Source organism: Peromyscus californicus, unplaced genomic scaffold, assembly GCF_007827085.1.
Source record: "Peromyscus californicus insignis strain IS unplaced genomic scaffold, ASM782708v3 Scaffold_9__1_contigs__length_137607984, whole genome shotgun sequence".
NCBI classification, from domain to species: domain Eukaryota; kingdom Metazoa; phylum Chordata; class Mammalia; order Rodentia; family Cricetidae; genus Peromyscus; species Peromyscus californicus.
In genome coordinates this window covers 7,564,563-7,580,532 of record NW_026294617.1, presented here as the reverse complement: position 1 = coordinate 7,580,532, position 15,970 = coordinate 7,564,563, and the positions used below count along the sequence as shown (strand labels likewise).

At 44.3% G+C, this 15,970-nt stretch overlaps 1 protein-coding gene across 3 annotated transcripts in view; it reads left to right on the top strand.

The window, feature by feature from the left end:
• Nucleotides 1-15,970, top strand: part of Fndc3b (fibronectin type III domain containing 3B) — a 309,891-nt gene that overhangs the window by 155,559 nt on the left and 138,362 nt on the right. For all 3 annotated transcript variants that reach the window (XM_052730002.1, XM_052730000.1, XM_052730001.1), the window contains exon 4: nt 8,925-9,001. In XM_052730002.1, coding sequence (XP_052585962.1) covers nt 8,925-9,001 — 77 coding nt within the window. The remainder of the gene's footprint in view (nt 1-8,924; nt 9,002-15,970) is intronic.

Sequence of the window (15,970 nt, the reverse complement as noted above, 5' to 3'; positions counted from 1 at the left end):
TTGAAAGGGAAGCTGCAACCGATTGGGAAGCATTGTTTCTGAGGTCTAGGGAACAGTGTGCCGGGATGGGAAAGTGGCTTTCGTGCAGCCACAGAACTGCGTCAGGCATCCTGTCACTGAGAAGGTGGCCCGTCAGCTACCTAGGCCTTTCCGACGTTGCCCCACATCACCACGTATAGCTGGAGGTATGCACCTGACTTCAGCCACTGAGGAGATGCAGAGTCCAGCCTGCTTGCTAGTGCTCGTCATTGTGCAGTCCTCAGTCAGCTCCACCCCCTTTCACACTCAGACCGTGAAGCCCTGGCTGTGTAAACGTGGTCTGACTAGAGGAACTCTCATTTTCTTGCTGGCTTATTCTGTGTGGCTTAGGAAAGGCCGAGATGCAAATTACATACAACTGGTCCTCTCCAAGCCCATTATTAGCAGGTCATGGCCAGTGGGCAGCTCAGAGAATGTTTATTAGCAAGCGAAACGCCTTTGTAAAACTTTAAGTTCATTTTAGAAAGTTACTGGGCCTTGGTTGAAAGACAGCTCCCATTAGTGACAGTGGGTGCTTGTATGTAAGCAAAGCACGGGCTTTTTTTTTTTTTTTTTTTTTCATATTTTCGAGACAGGGTTTCTCTGTTGTAACCCTGGCTGTCCTGGAACTCGCTTTGTAGACCAGGCTGGCCTTGAAGTCACAGTGATCCGAGTGCTGGGATTAAAGGCGTTCCCCACCACCATCCCGCCTCCCTCTCTTTTGATACAAGGTTTCATATAACCCTTGCTGGCCTGGAACTTGCTATGTAGTCAAGTAACCTTGACTCCTAGGCTTCTTGTGTCTACCCCGAGTGCTGGGATTACAAGAATGGCCTTCTGTGCCTTGTTTATGCAGTCCTAGGGTGAAACCCAGGCTTCTTTCGTGCTAGGGAGACATTCTCCCAAGTGGGCCACAGCCCTGCGCCTCCTCCCCTTGTGTAACCCTTCCAGAGAGTGGAGGAAGCTGGCAGGAGAGATTGACAGCACCTCCCTCCAGAGCCCCAAACACGCAGGGCCATGGTGGGCTCTGCTCTCACGATGGCCTAGCATGGGTCTCCTGAGTTGCCCTAAGATGAACAGTCTGTCTTTTTGATTCTCTGTTCCCCAAATTATAAACTTGAATAGTATTCTTTAACAACATTGTTTGCATTTTATCTCATGATGTGATTCAAATGTAATTTAAATAGCCTTATTTGGTAGGGGCAATGTTGGGAAGTTTTTACATTGTGTAAGATCACTAGAGAGTTCCACTAGGAATTCTCCCACCGTTGCTTCCCACCTTTCCCAGAGACCTCCCTTGAACTTGCTGTTAGCGGAACAGTGAATGGTCCTCTATGCTGCATGGTGTATGGGGAGCACCTTTCTACCTGATACCCCAGTTGGCAGCAGACAAAACATCCTGGAAAGGGCTGACTTTAAACTGGGGCTCACAAGTCTGATATCTAGTACTCACATAGATGATGGGTAGGCATGACCGCCCACTTGTAACCCCAGCATTTGGGCAGTGGAGGTAGGGAATTCCCATGGCAAGTGGGCAAGCTAGACTAGCTGAATCAGCCATCAAGTGAGAGACTGTAACTCAGTATTTAAGGGGGAGAGTGATTAGGCAATACCAGTCTCTGGCTTCCACATGTGTGTACCCACACAGCCATATGTACTGTGTGTGCATTCCCGATGCAAGGACAGATGGACACACACTCACACTTGGGCATGGCTTGGAAATGCTTTTGTCTGTGGTTTGTACTCATAGGGATTGTAGATGTGAAGTATCCATCAGAAACCCTTCCTCAGTATTACTGAGTTGTGTTTGTGCCACTCTTCAGAGAGTTGAAGCTTACCAGGTCCTGGCTCACATATAAACAGGTACATCCATGGACATATTCCATCCCCAGTCTACCACGGAAGACCAACCGAGGAAGTCTGAATTTCAGTACTGTTGACAACCACAACTGATAAGGTGGTGCCAGATGTTTTGCCTGCATAGTGCAGGTGAATCTTGTTCCTAACTCAGATTCAGAGAGCATGAAGAGCAGGGCCCCAAGATCTCAGGAACCAACTTGATTCAGGTTGGAAGTGGGAATGAACTGTCTTTCATTTTTCCAAAAATCAACCTGTACCTTTTCACTTGGGTCTTCTACCTTACTCTTTCATCATTTTTGTTGCATAGACACACCAAGAACATCTGCTTGAGACATCTGGACTGTAAGTCCAGTCCATGCTGCGACACAGTGTCTGTCACAAACCTCAGGGCAAAAGCAGGGCTCCAAACGGCCCTTCCTTCCTTGCATGGCTCTTTGCACCTGTGCCTGGCTCATTTCACAGTCCTTCTTCCAGTCACTGTACCCTTGGCTTCCTGAGTAGCCTGACCCTCACATTGGGTGTAACAAAGGTGTGCTGAATTCAACAGAGCATCAAAGAGAGTTTGAAAAATGAGTTCAAGATTGAGTTACAGGCTCCTGCCTGGGACCTGATCTCTTTGACAGTCTTAAAGCTTTGTATCTGTAGTTCTGATCTTAAATTGGTTCTTTCAAACCTGTGTTAACACAATGTGCATTGCAGTGAACGGCTCACCAACTCCTTTACCGTTCACTGCCAGTGTGAGGGTTTTAAATGTTCCTCATCTACCGTGAGAGTAATTGCTACCCTGCAGCACCAAAGCTGTTTGCCTCTTTAAAAAAAAAAAAAAAGCTGAGCCTTGTGTGGTAGTTGTTTGTTTTTATGGATCTCTTATGGAATCTGGGTGACTGTTCTTTCCACATCTTGCATAATAAATGTTTATTGAATTGAAATCAATAAAATATTAACTAATGTATTATAGTAGTGCATATTCACACAGAAACTATGTAGATTATTCTAAAACACTGAAGTCTAAGCCACTTGATAAAAAGTTTTTTAGATAGATGTCTTGAGTTTATTTAAGCTAAAGGAAGTTGGGATTTGCGCTCCAAGTCTTATGTGAGAGCTAATCCCTGGTCTTTTGTTGCCTTTGAACTTGTTTTGCAACTCAATTATTAGAGGGGTGCTTTGAAAGAAAACTTAGGTTTTAAACTGACAGCAGGTAGACCATGAACCCTGAGCTCCGTCTTCTGAGAAGAGAAGACGGCAGACAGACCCTGGACCCTGAGCCCCATCTTCTGAGAAGAGAAGATGGTAGACAGACCATGGACCCTGAGCCCTGTCTTCTGAGAAGACGGCAGACAGACCCTGGACCCTGAGCCCCATCTTCTGAGAAGATGGCAGACAGACCCTGGACCCTGAGCCCCATCTTCTGAGAAGAGAAGATGGTAGACAGACCATGGACCCTGAGCCCCGTCTTCTGAGAAGAGAAGATGGTAGACAGACCATGGACCCTGAGCCCTGTCTTCTGAGAAGGGAAGATGGCGGACAGACCATGGACCCTGAGCCCTGTCTTCTGAGAAGAGAAGATGGCGGACAGACTATGGACCCTGAGCCCTGTCTTCTGAGAAGAGAAGATGGCGGATAGACCATGGACCCTGAGCCCTGTCTTCTGAGAAGGGGAGGTGGTAGTGACATGTGTCTGAATTCCCTGCCCAGCTGTGCGTTAGTTTTTGGTAGTGATTTACTTCAGGAGGAAGCTCTGGGAAGGATTTACTGTTATGGTCATTTGCTTTTAAGGACAGTGGTTGAGCCAGAGGAGGAATTTTTGTCCTGAAGCCAATGTTCAGTGTAGGAGATCCACTTTCAGAAAGCAAGGGCTGGCCCTTTCACACATTCAGCTGTCCTAGCACACTGAGAAAGTTAGGCACACCCAACTCTCGAAGGTTTCCTAGAAACTAGACCAAGGAACAGGGAATTTGGGGAGAGAGGAAGTTATGATTAGAAATATGGGGATAGATACCAAAATGAAGGGAAGCAACCACTTTTTCTATTTTTGTTTCTTGTTATCTAAATTGTAATTTACATATTTGTATATTTTATCTACTTAAAACAGGATATAATTTTGCAGCTAAAAGATAGAAATATTGGGATAAAAAGATGTGAAGGGCAAAACAGGTTACTTGCTGTCTTGGCTTTTATTGCCAGTAATTCTGCTGGAATCCTCTTTGTTCACATCATTTGCCCCTCTCTTAGATGCAGTATTAAAGTTGCCGAGTCAGCACTTGTTGCAGAGGGGCTGTTGAGTCCCGCTATCCCGTCCTCAGGATGACCCTGGGAATTAGCAGGTGCTCTCCTCTTGGGGGAGCTGTAGCAGCAGAGGCCAGACACAAACACAAGCTTCTTCTGTTTCCCTCACCCTGTCCCTACTCTTGACACCCATCAATCAGTTCTGCCTGTGTGGATTAATTATTTTGTTATTACTTATATACTGGAGATCAAACCCAGAACCTCACACATGGTCAGCAAGCAGTCACTCACTGAACTGTAACTGGTGTCCCTCTATGGATTGACTTTTCTTTCTCATGTTTCATGTCATTAGAATCACATATAGTATGACAGTGGTGACTTTAATGAAATGTTTCCAAGGTTCAGCCACTCATTGTGTGGCAGTGCTGATTCCCTTTTATAGATGATGCTATTACATTGTTTGGACACCACACGTTTTACTGGCCTATTCATTCCCCAGCAGATATTTTGGTTGTGCCTCTTGTGAGCAGTGCTACTGTGAGCATGCCAATGCATGTATTTATTTGAGTACCCGCTTTAGTTCTTTTGGGGTATATAATCAGTAGGGGAATCCATAAACATGTTACCTAGCTCTGGCTGGCTTGGAACTCACTGTGTAAACCAAGTTAGCTTCAAGTAGACATCAGGTCCTAAGATAGTATTGTGCTTAACATTAAGAGGAAGTAGTGTTCCAGCTCTCACTCTGATTCTCCTCAGCAATATACGAAGTTGTAGTTTCTCTGTACCGACACACATCCTCTCCACCCCCATCTATGTTAACATGGCTGTTGCTGGGGTGTCAGGAGGCATTCTACTAGGGTTTGATCTGAACCCCCTCCTGACTGACGATGTTAAGCCATTTTCAGGTGCTGCTTGTGACTTGTAATTCTTCTGAGAAATGTCTGTTCAGTTCCTCTGCCCATCTTTAAGTTAGGATGTGTGTTTTTTTTTTCTCTTCTGTTGATGTGTAAGAATTCTTTATATTCTAGATAGAAGTCTCTGATCAGATGGAATTTGCATTTTGTCCATTCTCCAGTTTTTGTTTTCTTGGCGCTGGCTAATGCACAAAGGTTTGAATTTTGATGGAGTTCAGTGTCTCTTCTGTCCCTTGTACCTGTGGTATCCATCATGCCTGACTCACTTCAGTAAAGTCATGAAGACCAAGTCCCATTTTCATCCATGAAAACTAGGTCCATGACCTAATAGTCACTAGTCACTAGTCACTAATAAAGTAGTGGAGAGAGCCTGATCTCTAGATGATGAAGAAAGCAAGCCTGTGCTTCTTAGGGAGGGATGACAGTGGAATGCGGGCATTCCCAAACACAGATGGTCAGGCAGAGATGGCAGAGTCCCTGGGAGGCTAGTGCTGAAGGGGACAGTGGGTTCACACTGCCACTGTGCAAGGGACTTGCTGTCTTTGGCTTATGGGGGCCAGGATTACTTCAGGAGCTAGTGTAACCCTGAGGTTCCACAGTACAGTTGCGTTTGAGAAGCCATTGTAGTTTGTCTGAAATGGCCCTGCAATGGCTTTGATGATGGTGTTAGGAGGAAGAAAGGCCGAGTATGTGGAAGTTGTTTAGCATCTCCTGATGTGAAGGCCAGGAAGAAAACATTTCTAGCTGTAAATCACTTGCTTGCCCTACACTCCTTAGCATTTACACAAATGGCTTTACCAGTTTTCAGGGTTCTACTTGGGGTTAAGAGACCATTATTAACTTGGTATACATTGTGATAATTAAAAAATCCATCCCTCACCAGGTGGTGGCAGCACACACCTTTAATCCCAGCACTCAGGAGGCAGAGTCAAGAGAATCTCTGTGAGTTCAAGGCTAGATTGCTCTACAGAGTGAGTTCCAGGGCAGCCGGGACTATACAAAGAAACCCTGTCTTGAACCCCTACACTTCTCCCATCAAAAAGCCATGCTTCATTGGCTTGCAGAACTGTGAAGCATTTGATATTTTGCCTGTTAAGGAAGAGTTGCCCATTAAGTAAATAGTGTACATTGTGTACACTTGTTGACTTTATGTATTATAAGGACATATGGTACTTTAAGAATGTATTCCTTATAATTTAATAACAAAAAAGAGAGTGCAACACATAGCAGTCCAGAAGGGTCCTGGGCTGAAGAGATGACTTAGTGGTTAAGAGCTACTGATTGCTTTTCCAGAGGACCTGGGTTCAAGTCCCAGCATCTACTGGTTGGCTCACAACCATCTGTACCTCGAGTCCTAGGAGATCCTTGGATACTGCACACATGTAGTACACAGACATAGATGTAGGCAAAACATACACGTAAAATAAAGAAGTAAAGGTTTTAAAACATTCTCAAAAGCATTGTGAAATAGTAATGAGATATGTACTCATTATGTTCATGCTACCTTTGCAGGCATTAATGAATTTAATCTCTAAGCCTGACCTTATGAAGTAGCCATTCTTTTTTTTTTTTTTTTTGGTTTTTCGAGACAGGGTTTCTCTGTGTAGCTTTGCGCCTTTCCTGGATCTTGCTCTGTAGACCAGGCTGGCCTCGAACTCACAGAGATCCGCCTGCCTCTGCCTCCCGAGTGCTGGGATCAAAGGCGTGCGCCACCACCGCCCGGCGAAGTAGCCATTCTATTTTCACTTATAGCTGTTAAGAAGTGAGGCTCAGAGAGGCCAAATGAGTTCATTGTTCAAGGGCACATAGGTATGAGACCAGGGGAAGTTCCTGCTCCTAGAACCTGTTTTGTGGAGCCAAGTACATTGATCTTTGGATTTCAAAGAAAGTATGGTTCTTTTTAAATGAATCAGTTCAAATAAGGATTCAAAGGAAATTCCCATGTCTTGATGGCTGTGATAAAGATGCTGAAGCTGGTGAGGAGGGTGGACTTGGAAACCAACACCTTTAGTGGTTGCCCTACGAGTTTAATTCTAATTAAAAATAAAATGGTGTCATACAGTGATCCATTGTTTTGGTAACGGGGGCATGGTAGGTTTCAGGGTTTTGAAAATGCTAAGCCTGTGCTCCATCACTGAGCTGTGATGCACGCCACCCTCTTTTTGCTTTTGATTACAGACACACATGAGACCACTGGGTTTGTGAGTGTAGTGATGCTCAGAGTTCAGTCCATGAACTTGCAGTGAACACTCATTTGGAATTTTCTGTGATGCCCTTCACCCTTTCTGCCCCTCTGCTGTTTCCCCCAAACTTGGAGACCTGCTCAAGCCAGTCCTTCCCACCCCACCCTGTCCTCTCCTATCATGGTTGCAGCACTGTGATGTGAAAAGTGCATTACGCTTCCTTGTGAATGCAGCGGCTGGGCGACAGCACTGGCTCCTTTTGCCAAGTAAAGCGGCATCACATCGCATTTGGGGGTTTTGTTCCAGCTGTGCTGTTTTCACTGTCAGCGGCACGACACCCACCAGGAGAGAGTCAACAAACAACACAGTGTTTGGAGCCAGGAAGTGTCATCTCACAGTGAAACCCATAGATCCCATAGATCCGGGTCCCATTTAGGGGAGCGTTGCTAACTCCATATGAGGGCTAGCTATGGGAGGTCAGTTCTAAAGTTCCTTCGCTTGTAGGGAAGTGGCTGACTTGTAGGATCCTTGTAAGGGTGTCAAGTTGTTTTTGGTATGTGGCCGTTAGTTTGTGATGAAACATTAACCCAAACTCCATTTTAGGTAACTGTTAACCTTTCCATTCATTAGATGGCCTTAATCATGTGATTAGCATTCATTGGTGGAGTGTTTGGAAAGCATGCACAAAGCCCTGGTAGGATCCTCAGTGTTGCATAAAACTGGGCAGGGTGGGAGTTCAGACCAGCCTGGACAACGTGAGCCCGTCTCCAGACAAAGAGTTGAGGGGAGGGGAGACAACAACAAAACATTCATTGAATTAACTCTGTTAGTTTAAAGTGTTACTTTGAAAAAGTAGACATTTCTTCAGCATGAAACTCTTAATGTTACCTAACTTTAGAGTATGATCTATTTTTTCTCTCTGCTTAATGAGAGACAGACAAAATAGTTAATTGATTTTGTTGTTTATGATATTGGGCATTAAACCTAGGATCTTAATACGTATTAAACAAGTGTTCTACCACTCAGCCATACCCCAAGCCCTTTAAAAAAATACCCCAGCTTTTTATTTTCATGTAGGGTTTTATGAAGTTGCCCAGGCAGGCCTTGAGCTTGTGATTTTTCCTGCCTTAGCTGCTGAACTAGCTGGATATAGGACTGTACTACCAGGTCCAGCAGGTTTGGAGTATTTTAAGGATTTTATACCTTTCATATTAATGGAAGGTTATAATAAATTATTGAAAATAAAAATCACATGAAATCTTAAATCCAAAGCCTATAGGAGGCTTTTTTGAACCTAAAAATTTTCACTTCAAAAATGTGTTTGTGTATATTAATTGCAATATGCTTTTTTAAAAAGTAGAGTTGGAGTTTGTTAGGAGATTTGAACTATTCTAATATGTCTTTTAAGTGAATTCTTCTAATATGTCTTTTAAAGTCAAGAGGAAAAGTCTTTTGTTCCATTCTGTTAGCCTGGCGTTAACAGGATGGTTTTGGTCTATGGAATCTCTGGCCTTTAGGGAGTTGTTAAATATTAATAGAGACGGTTATAACCTCCTTGTTGTTGCTGGTTTTGTATATGTTTTCTTTGTTTCCTCGACTTGTATAGCCAGGAAATTATTTAACCTGCGGTTTTAAGTAGTTATGGCATGTTAAAAATCTCAGTGATTACATTGAATGATGTGTGTCTCTTCATGTATTAATATTTTGCTTTTATAACTTTCAGGACCTGCTGAAGTTCCCATGATGTCACCCAATGGGTCCATTCCTCCCATCCATGTGCCTCCAGGTTATATCTCACAGGTATGACAGTTGACTGGCATCTGCACTCACTAGTACACTGCTGTTTTTTTCCAGCAAAATACATGTCAAGGCTTAACACACATCCTTTGTGAGTTAATTTAGTTACACTGACGCTAGGATTGTCCCTGTTGCTTTCTGTTGCAGTAGTAAAAACACCTACCAAAGGAACTTGGAAAGGAAACTGGTTTATTTTAGTCTACAAGTTACAGTCCATCATGGAGGAAAGCCAAGGCTCAGGAACTCAAGGAAGGGACCAAAGCAGAACCATAAAAGCATACTACTAACTGGCTTGCTCCCAGCCTCACAATTCAGCTATCTTCCTTATACATCCCACGCCTACTAGCTTAGGGGATGGTACCTCCCACAGTGAGCTGGGCGCTCCTGCATCAGTCAGTAATCAGAAATGGTCCCACAGACATGCCATAGGCCAGCTAACGGAGGCAGTTCTTCTGCTGAGACCCCGTCTTCTTCATGTGTCAAGTCGACACCAAGTGTAACCAGGAGGGAGTGCAATCACCTTGTGGTGTTGCTCAACACTTCCCAGGTTTTGCCACCTGAAGTACCAGAGTCAGAGAGGGGGAGACAGAAGGGCAGCAGGCTGCCAACTATAAGTTCAGTACACACCTAATGTCTGTATGAATGCCTCTGTGGAACCTTCTGTTTTAGACTTTTCCTCCCATCTCTTCTGTGACTCAATTAGCTCAGGTTGAACACACCATATACCCCAGGATAGCTTTGAACCCCCGATCTTCCTCTCCTGATCCTCTTGGCTGCAGGGTTACAGGTGTACACTACCACATCCAGCTCAAGACAAAAGTTTTAAAGGATAAAATTTTACTCCTATGCCTGGATAAGAGGTAGAGGTTTAGAAGTTAGAGGTTTAGAGTGCCTGACAGCCAGTGGGTGTCTGTATATGTTGAGTTTTTGTTCACGGCTCAGCCAATCCTTATACCTCACCATTTCTCACTAACTAAACATTTTTCTTCATTTTGCCTCCTTGTTGGTTATTCTTAACTGTAAGAAGATCACACATGCATTGGAAAAATAGGGAGAAAACTGGAGAAGAATAGGGAAAGAAAATACAGTTTTACTCAGAGATGATAATCACTGTCAGAACTTTTTTGGGGGCCTATTCCACATACCCCTGCTCTTTTTAAAAATTTTCCTTGGTGCCTGCCTATACCTTAAAAATATTTAAAAATCAGTAATTTTCCATTCCATTTAATATTTTTTGGGTTTTTTGGTTTTATTGGCACATGCTTAGGAAAATTGTTGAAGCTCAGGCATGAATCAACGAAGATTTATCTTCTTTTGATGTGAAAACCAGCCATTTCTTCACTGTGCAAGGCATACTACAAGCACTCTGATTTCATTTTTTTCCACCCTTACTTTCGTGTGAGCCAACTGGACATTTTTCGAGTTGCCAGGTTGTCGGCCAGTTTTCCAACTGGTGTAAATAAATGGCTTGTTTTACACAAGTCTCTGTACATAAGACTCACAAGAGGAAGAAAGGGTGCAGACCAGACTCTTGACGGGGGTGGCGTGATGGATGACATTCACATCACCAGTCGCTCAATAGAGAGGAAGAAGAAATGTCAGGGTTCTTTTCTGTCCCCTGCTCATTTATTTTGAGAAGGTGTTTCAGTCCATTGAACACAGTATGGTTCTCACCATTATGACAGCCAAAATAACACCTCCCTTTATGCTAAAGGCCATTAAGGAATACTGGTTAAAATTAGACACTCTAACGGGGGAGAAGCTGGGCTTCACAGTGTGCCTGCTCTTGCTAGTGATGTTGCTGTTGTTATATTAAATGCAGAGTGTTTGTGGGGAATCCTAGGAGAGAGGAAAGAGACATTTTCTACCTTAGGATATTTCCGATTCTGAAGAACTTCAATTAAAATTAAAGTCGAAAGGGTAAAAGCAGGGCTGTAAACTGATGATTGAGGTACATTGACAGTTCTTCCCAGCTGACAGTTCTGCTAGAAAATGCGAGAAGATTCTGGAAGTATATAGTAAGGATGGAATAATTGTGATTTAGGTTTGGAAAGGAAGAGGAGGACACTGTTGTGAGGCTTGTGACCACCTGTGTGTGGTAGACTGTTTTTCAGGGCCCGGAGTTGAAGTCAGGAAGGCAAGATCTTGTCAATAAGTTCTCGTCAGCAGGGAGCTGTTTCAGGTGGGCTTTGGAGCACAGGGCGTGCCAAGAGTTTATTAACCTTCAACAGTAGATTGTATCTTTAACAGAATGTCATGGGCAAGTGTCGGAGAAAAAGAGGTTGTTGTTAGTATGAAAAAAATTGAATTTAAAAGGCAGTAGAATGTATGTTCATCTTCCAGAGCTGGACTAATTCCACACTTCACAGGAAAAGGAGGGTGGAACCTAGGAAAAAAACGTCTGGGGAAACTTGTCATCAGCAAGAGATCTAAGGAGCAAGAAACATAGTTGTGAAGTTGTGGGAAGAGAGTGCAAGAGTCAGGGTTTCTGGTGCTGTAATGAGACGCCGTGACCAAAAACAGGCTGGAGAGTAAATGGGTTTGTTTGACTTACATGTCTGTATTACTGTTCATTGTCAAAAGGAAGTCAAAACCGGAACTCAAACAGAGCAGGATCCTGGAGGCAGGAACTGAAGCAGAGGCCATTGGAGGGGTGCTGCTTACTGGCTTGCTCCTCATGGCTTGCTCAACCTGCTTTCTTAAAGACCTAGGACCACCAGCTTAGGGATGGCACCACACAATGGTCTGGGCCCTCCCCTGTGATTACTAATTAGGAAAATGCCCTACAGCCTGATCCTGTGGCAACATATTCTCAGCTGAGGTTCCCTCCTTTCAGATAACTCTAGTTTATGTGTCAAGTTGACATCAGATCAGCCAGTACAGAAAGAATCGTAAAAACAAAGAGAAGTCCCACGGTAGCTGGATGTTTGTCAAGCATGCCTGGAACCCGTCAGGTCTGTGTTCTCCCCGGGGTCCAGTCCTGAAACATGCGTGGGTGTCTTAACTCAGCTCTGGAGCCCACTTAAAATTAGAGTTATATAGCTAGGTAGGTGAGACAATTGCCGCTCAGCCTTGTTCACCTTCATGGTGTTCTGTCAACCACATTTCAGCATGGTAAAAACCTGTCTGGAGACGATAAATTTCATCTCTTAATTGTGTGTATTTGTGCTCATTATTTTGCCATCGTAAATACTCAGAGCTCTTGTTTGTGTCGTAGTGCAGCCACCCTTTCTGGCCCAGTGGCCTTCCTGGTAGAGGTGGTCCTTTAAGAAACAGCCATTCACGCCGGGCAGTGGTGGCGCACGCCTTTAATCCCAGCACTCGGGAGGCAGAGCCAGGCGGATCTCTGTGAGTTCGAGGCCAGCCTGGGCTACCAAGTGAGTTCCAGGAAAAGGTGCAAAGCTACACAGAGAAACCCTGTCTCGAAAAAACCAAAAAAAAAAAAAAAAGAAAAAAGAAACAGCCATTCTGGAACACCAAAGGGTAATACATTTTATATTATGACACACACACACACACACACACACACACACACACACACACACACATATATATGTCCCCAAGTACTGTCATTACTTCATGTGGATTGTAGCTTAAGACACAGGGCACTGGCTACCATACAGTAGGCTCTTAGTGAGTGTACAAATGAAGCTTGGCCTGGGGAGGTAGCTCAGTTGGTAAGATGCATACTGCATATCATTTGGGCCAGTGGCATACTTCGCAGATGATGATGATGATGATGATGATGATGGTGATGATTCTGGAAGAGTATGTTCTCCAGGGATCTTGTAGCTGACTTAGTTTTCATATATACCCTCTGTGCTATTCATATAGTAGAACTGCCTTGCATTGCATTTCTCAGAACACAGCTATTTGTTTTTTAAGAAAATTTTTTTCATTGATTTTATACACCAATCAAAGATTCCCCTCTTCCTTCCTCCCCCCACAACTCCCCTCCACTCCCCCACAAGAAAGCAAGGCCTCCCATGGGGAGGCACATCCAGTAGAGGCAAGACCAAGCCTTTCCCCCTGCTTCAAAGCTGCACAAGGTGTCCTGTCATAGGTAGTAGGCTCCAAAAAGCTCGCTCATGCACCAGGGATGGATTCTGATCCTACCACCAACTCCCCCCCCACACACACACAGCAGATCAAGCTACACAACTGTCTGGCCATGCAGAGGGCCTCCTCCAGTCCCATGCAGGCTCCACAGCTGTTGGTCCAACTTTCATGAGTTCCCACTAGTTTGGTTTGGTCGTCTCTGCAGGTTTCCCCATCATGATCCTGATGCACTTGCTCATAGAATCCCTCTTCTCTCTCTTTGACTGGACTCGTGGAGCTCTGCCTGGTGTTTGGCTGTGGATCTCTGCATCTGCTTCCATCAGTCACTAGAGAAAAGCTCTGTGATGACAGTTAGGGTATTCACTGATCTGATCACTGGGGTAAGCCAGTTCAGTTCAGGCACCCTCTCCACTATTTCTAGTAGTTCAAGCTGGGGTCATCCTTGGGGATTCCTGGCAACTTCTCTTGCACTGGGTTTCTCTATCCCCATGATATCTCCCTCCATCATAGTATCTCTTTCATTGCTTTCCCACTCCATCCCTGTTCCAGCTCGACCATCCCATGCCCTTATGTTATCATCCCCCATCCCCTACCCTCCATTGCCCACCCCTCATCTCCAGTTTACTCTTGGAGATCTCATTTATTTCCCCTTCCCAAAGTGATCCATGCATCCCTCTTTGAATCTTCCTTTTAGCTAGCTTCTCTGGAGTTGTGGGTTGTTGTCTGGTTATCCTTTGTTTTACATCTACTATCCACTTATGAGTGGGTACATAACATGTTTGTTCTTCTGAGTCTGGGTTACTTCACTCAGGATATTTTCTAGTTCCATCCATTTGCCTGCAAATTTCATGATGTCATTGTTTTTCTCTGCTGAGTAGTACTCCATTGTGTATATGTATTATATTTTCTTAATCCGTTCTTCAGTTGAGGGGCATCTAGGTTGTTTCCAGGTTCTGGCTATTACGAATAATGCTGCTATGAACATAGTTGAGCATGTGTCCCTGTGGTATGATTGAGCATTCCTTGGGTATATGCCCAAGAGTGGTGTATCTGGGTTTTGAGGAAGATTGATTCCTAATTTTCTGATAAACTGCCATACTGATTTCCAAAGTGACTGTACAAGTTTGCACTTCCCACCAGCAGTGGAGGAGAGAGCATATCCTTTTGTTAAGTGATGTAAATTATATGAGAAATGTTCAAGGAGAATAATAGAGTACCTAATATCTGAAAAGTAGCAGTATCAGAATGGTTTATATCTTCAGGTAATGAAACATTCTAAATGTGTGTTTAAGAAAGAAACTGATGTCTCAGCATTGCTGCGGAATGACTAGATACTCACACCTACAACATTAGTGCCATTGCACCCTCACCTCACATCCTGCATGAACATCAGCTCACAGTGGGTTGGAAACAAAGCTAAACACTAAAACTATACATTTGGGGACTATATGTTCATCACCTTATTATTTACAATGGATTCTTAGATATGACAACATTAACCATAAAGTAAAAAGAGAAAAGGTAATATTAACTGCTTATAAATTGAATTTCTTTTTTCGAGACAGGGTTTCTCTGTATAGTCCTGGCTATCCTGGAACTGGCTTTGTAGACCAGGCTGGCCTTGAACTCACAGAGGTCTGCCTGCCTCTGCCTCCCAAGTGCTGAGATTAAAGGCATGCACCACCACCACCCAGCCTATAAATTGAATTTTTGTGTGTTGCGGAAGATATCAAAAGTAAAGTTCAAAGACAGCTAAAAATAAGAAAACATATATACATATATATTTTGTAAGAAGTGACATGTATCTATCAAATGTAAAGACCTCCTGTGACTGAAGAGTGAGAAGACAACATAATTCAAAAATGGGCCATGAGGACCGAGAGTCTAAGTACCCTGCCTGGGCCACATAGCAGGACACTGTCTGAATGAACCAGATACTGGAGGTGTAGTTCAGTGGCAGAGCTTTTGCCTTCCAAACCCAAGGCCCTGCGTGCATATCCAGCACTACAAAATAACCTGTCAAGCAAACAAAACAAAAAGACTAAGGGCTTAGACAGTCTCCATGTGGTGACGCACAGGCCAGCAGGATGGGAAAGGTTGCGCATGCATCGCACACTCGGAGGTGGCTGTAGTAACAAAAGAGAGATAGTACCAAGAACTGCTAACCCAAGGCAGCAAGGAACACTCCTCCACTGTGTCTGCTGGTGTCAGATAGTTGACCCACTCCGGACAACCGTCCCAAATGGTGAAGCAGGGTTACCACGTGACCCAGCAGCAGCATCCTTAGGTGTCTAGGCAGAGAGACTGGACAACACCTAACTGTACAAACACATGTACACAAATGTTCTAACAGCTGATCACAGTGACCTCTAGGTGGGAACAACCCCTGTGTCTGTCAGCTTATGAACGGATAGATGACCCTAACAGGAGAGGTAACAGAAAAGAACTGAATTGAAAAGAAGCTAGGCACAAAGCTGCATACTGTGCCATCCTGTGTATGTGAAATGTCCACAGCTAGCAAATCCACAGAGACCTAGTGATTGCCAGGGCCTGGGGAGGGAGTGATGCAGAGTGACCAACTGCTAATGGGTGGCTGTGGTGTGTGTTTGGGTAACGAAACTGCTCAGAAAGTATATAGTGATGGTGTTCAAGCTTGTGACTGTGCTAAAATCTGCTGAATCAGACACTTCCAAAGGATGGACTTGGTGCTGTGTAAATCATATTCAGCAAAGCTGTTGCAAAAGAGAGGGAGACAGTGGTAAATCTACTGCACTCTGAAAAGGCAGAGAGTAACTAGCTGGGGGAAGGCCCGCCCCCTTGGTGCTTTTGGTGTGGCAGAGGTGGCTGGAGTTTCTGTGACACTGCACACTGCTGAGTGGTTAGTGATGTCTGTAATAGTCACCATCTGGCTAC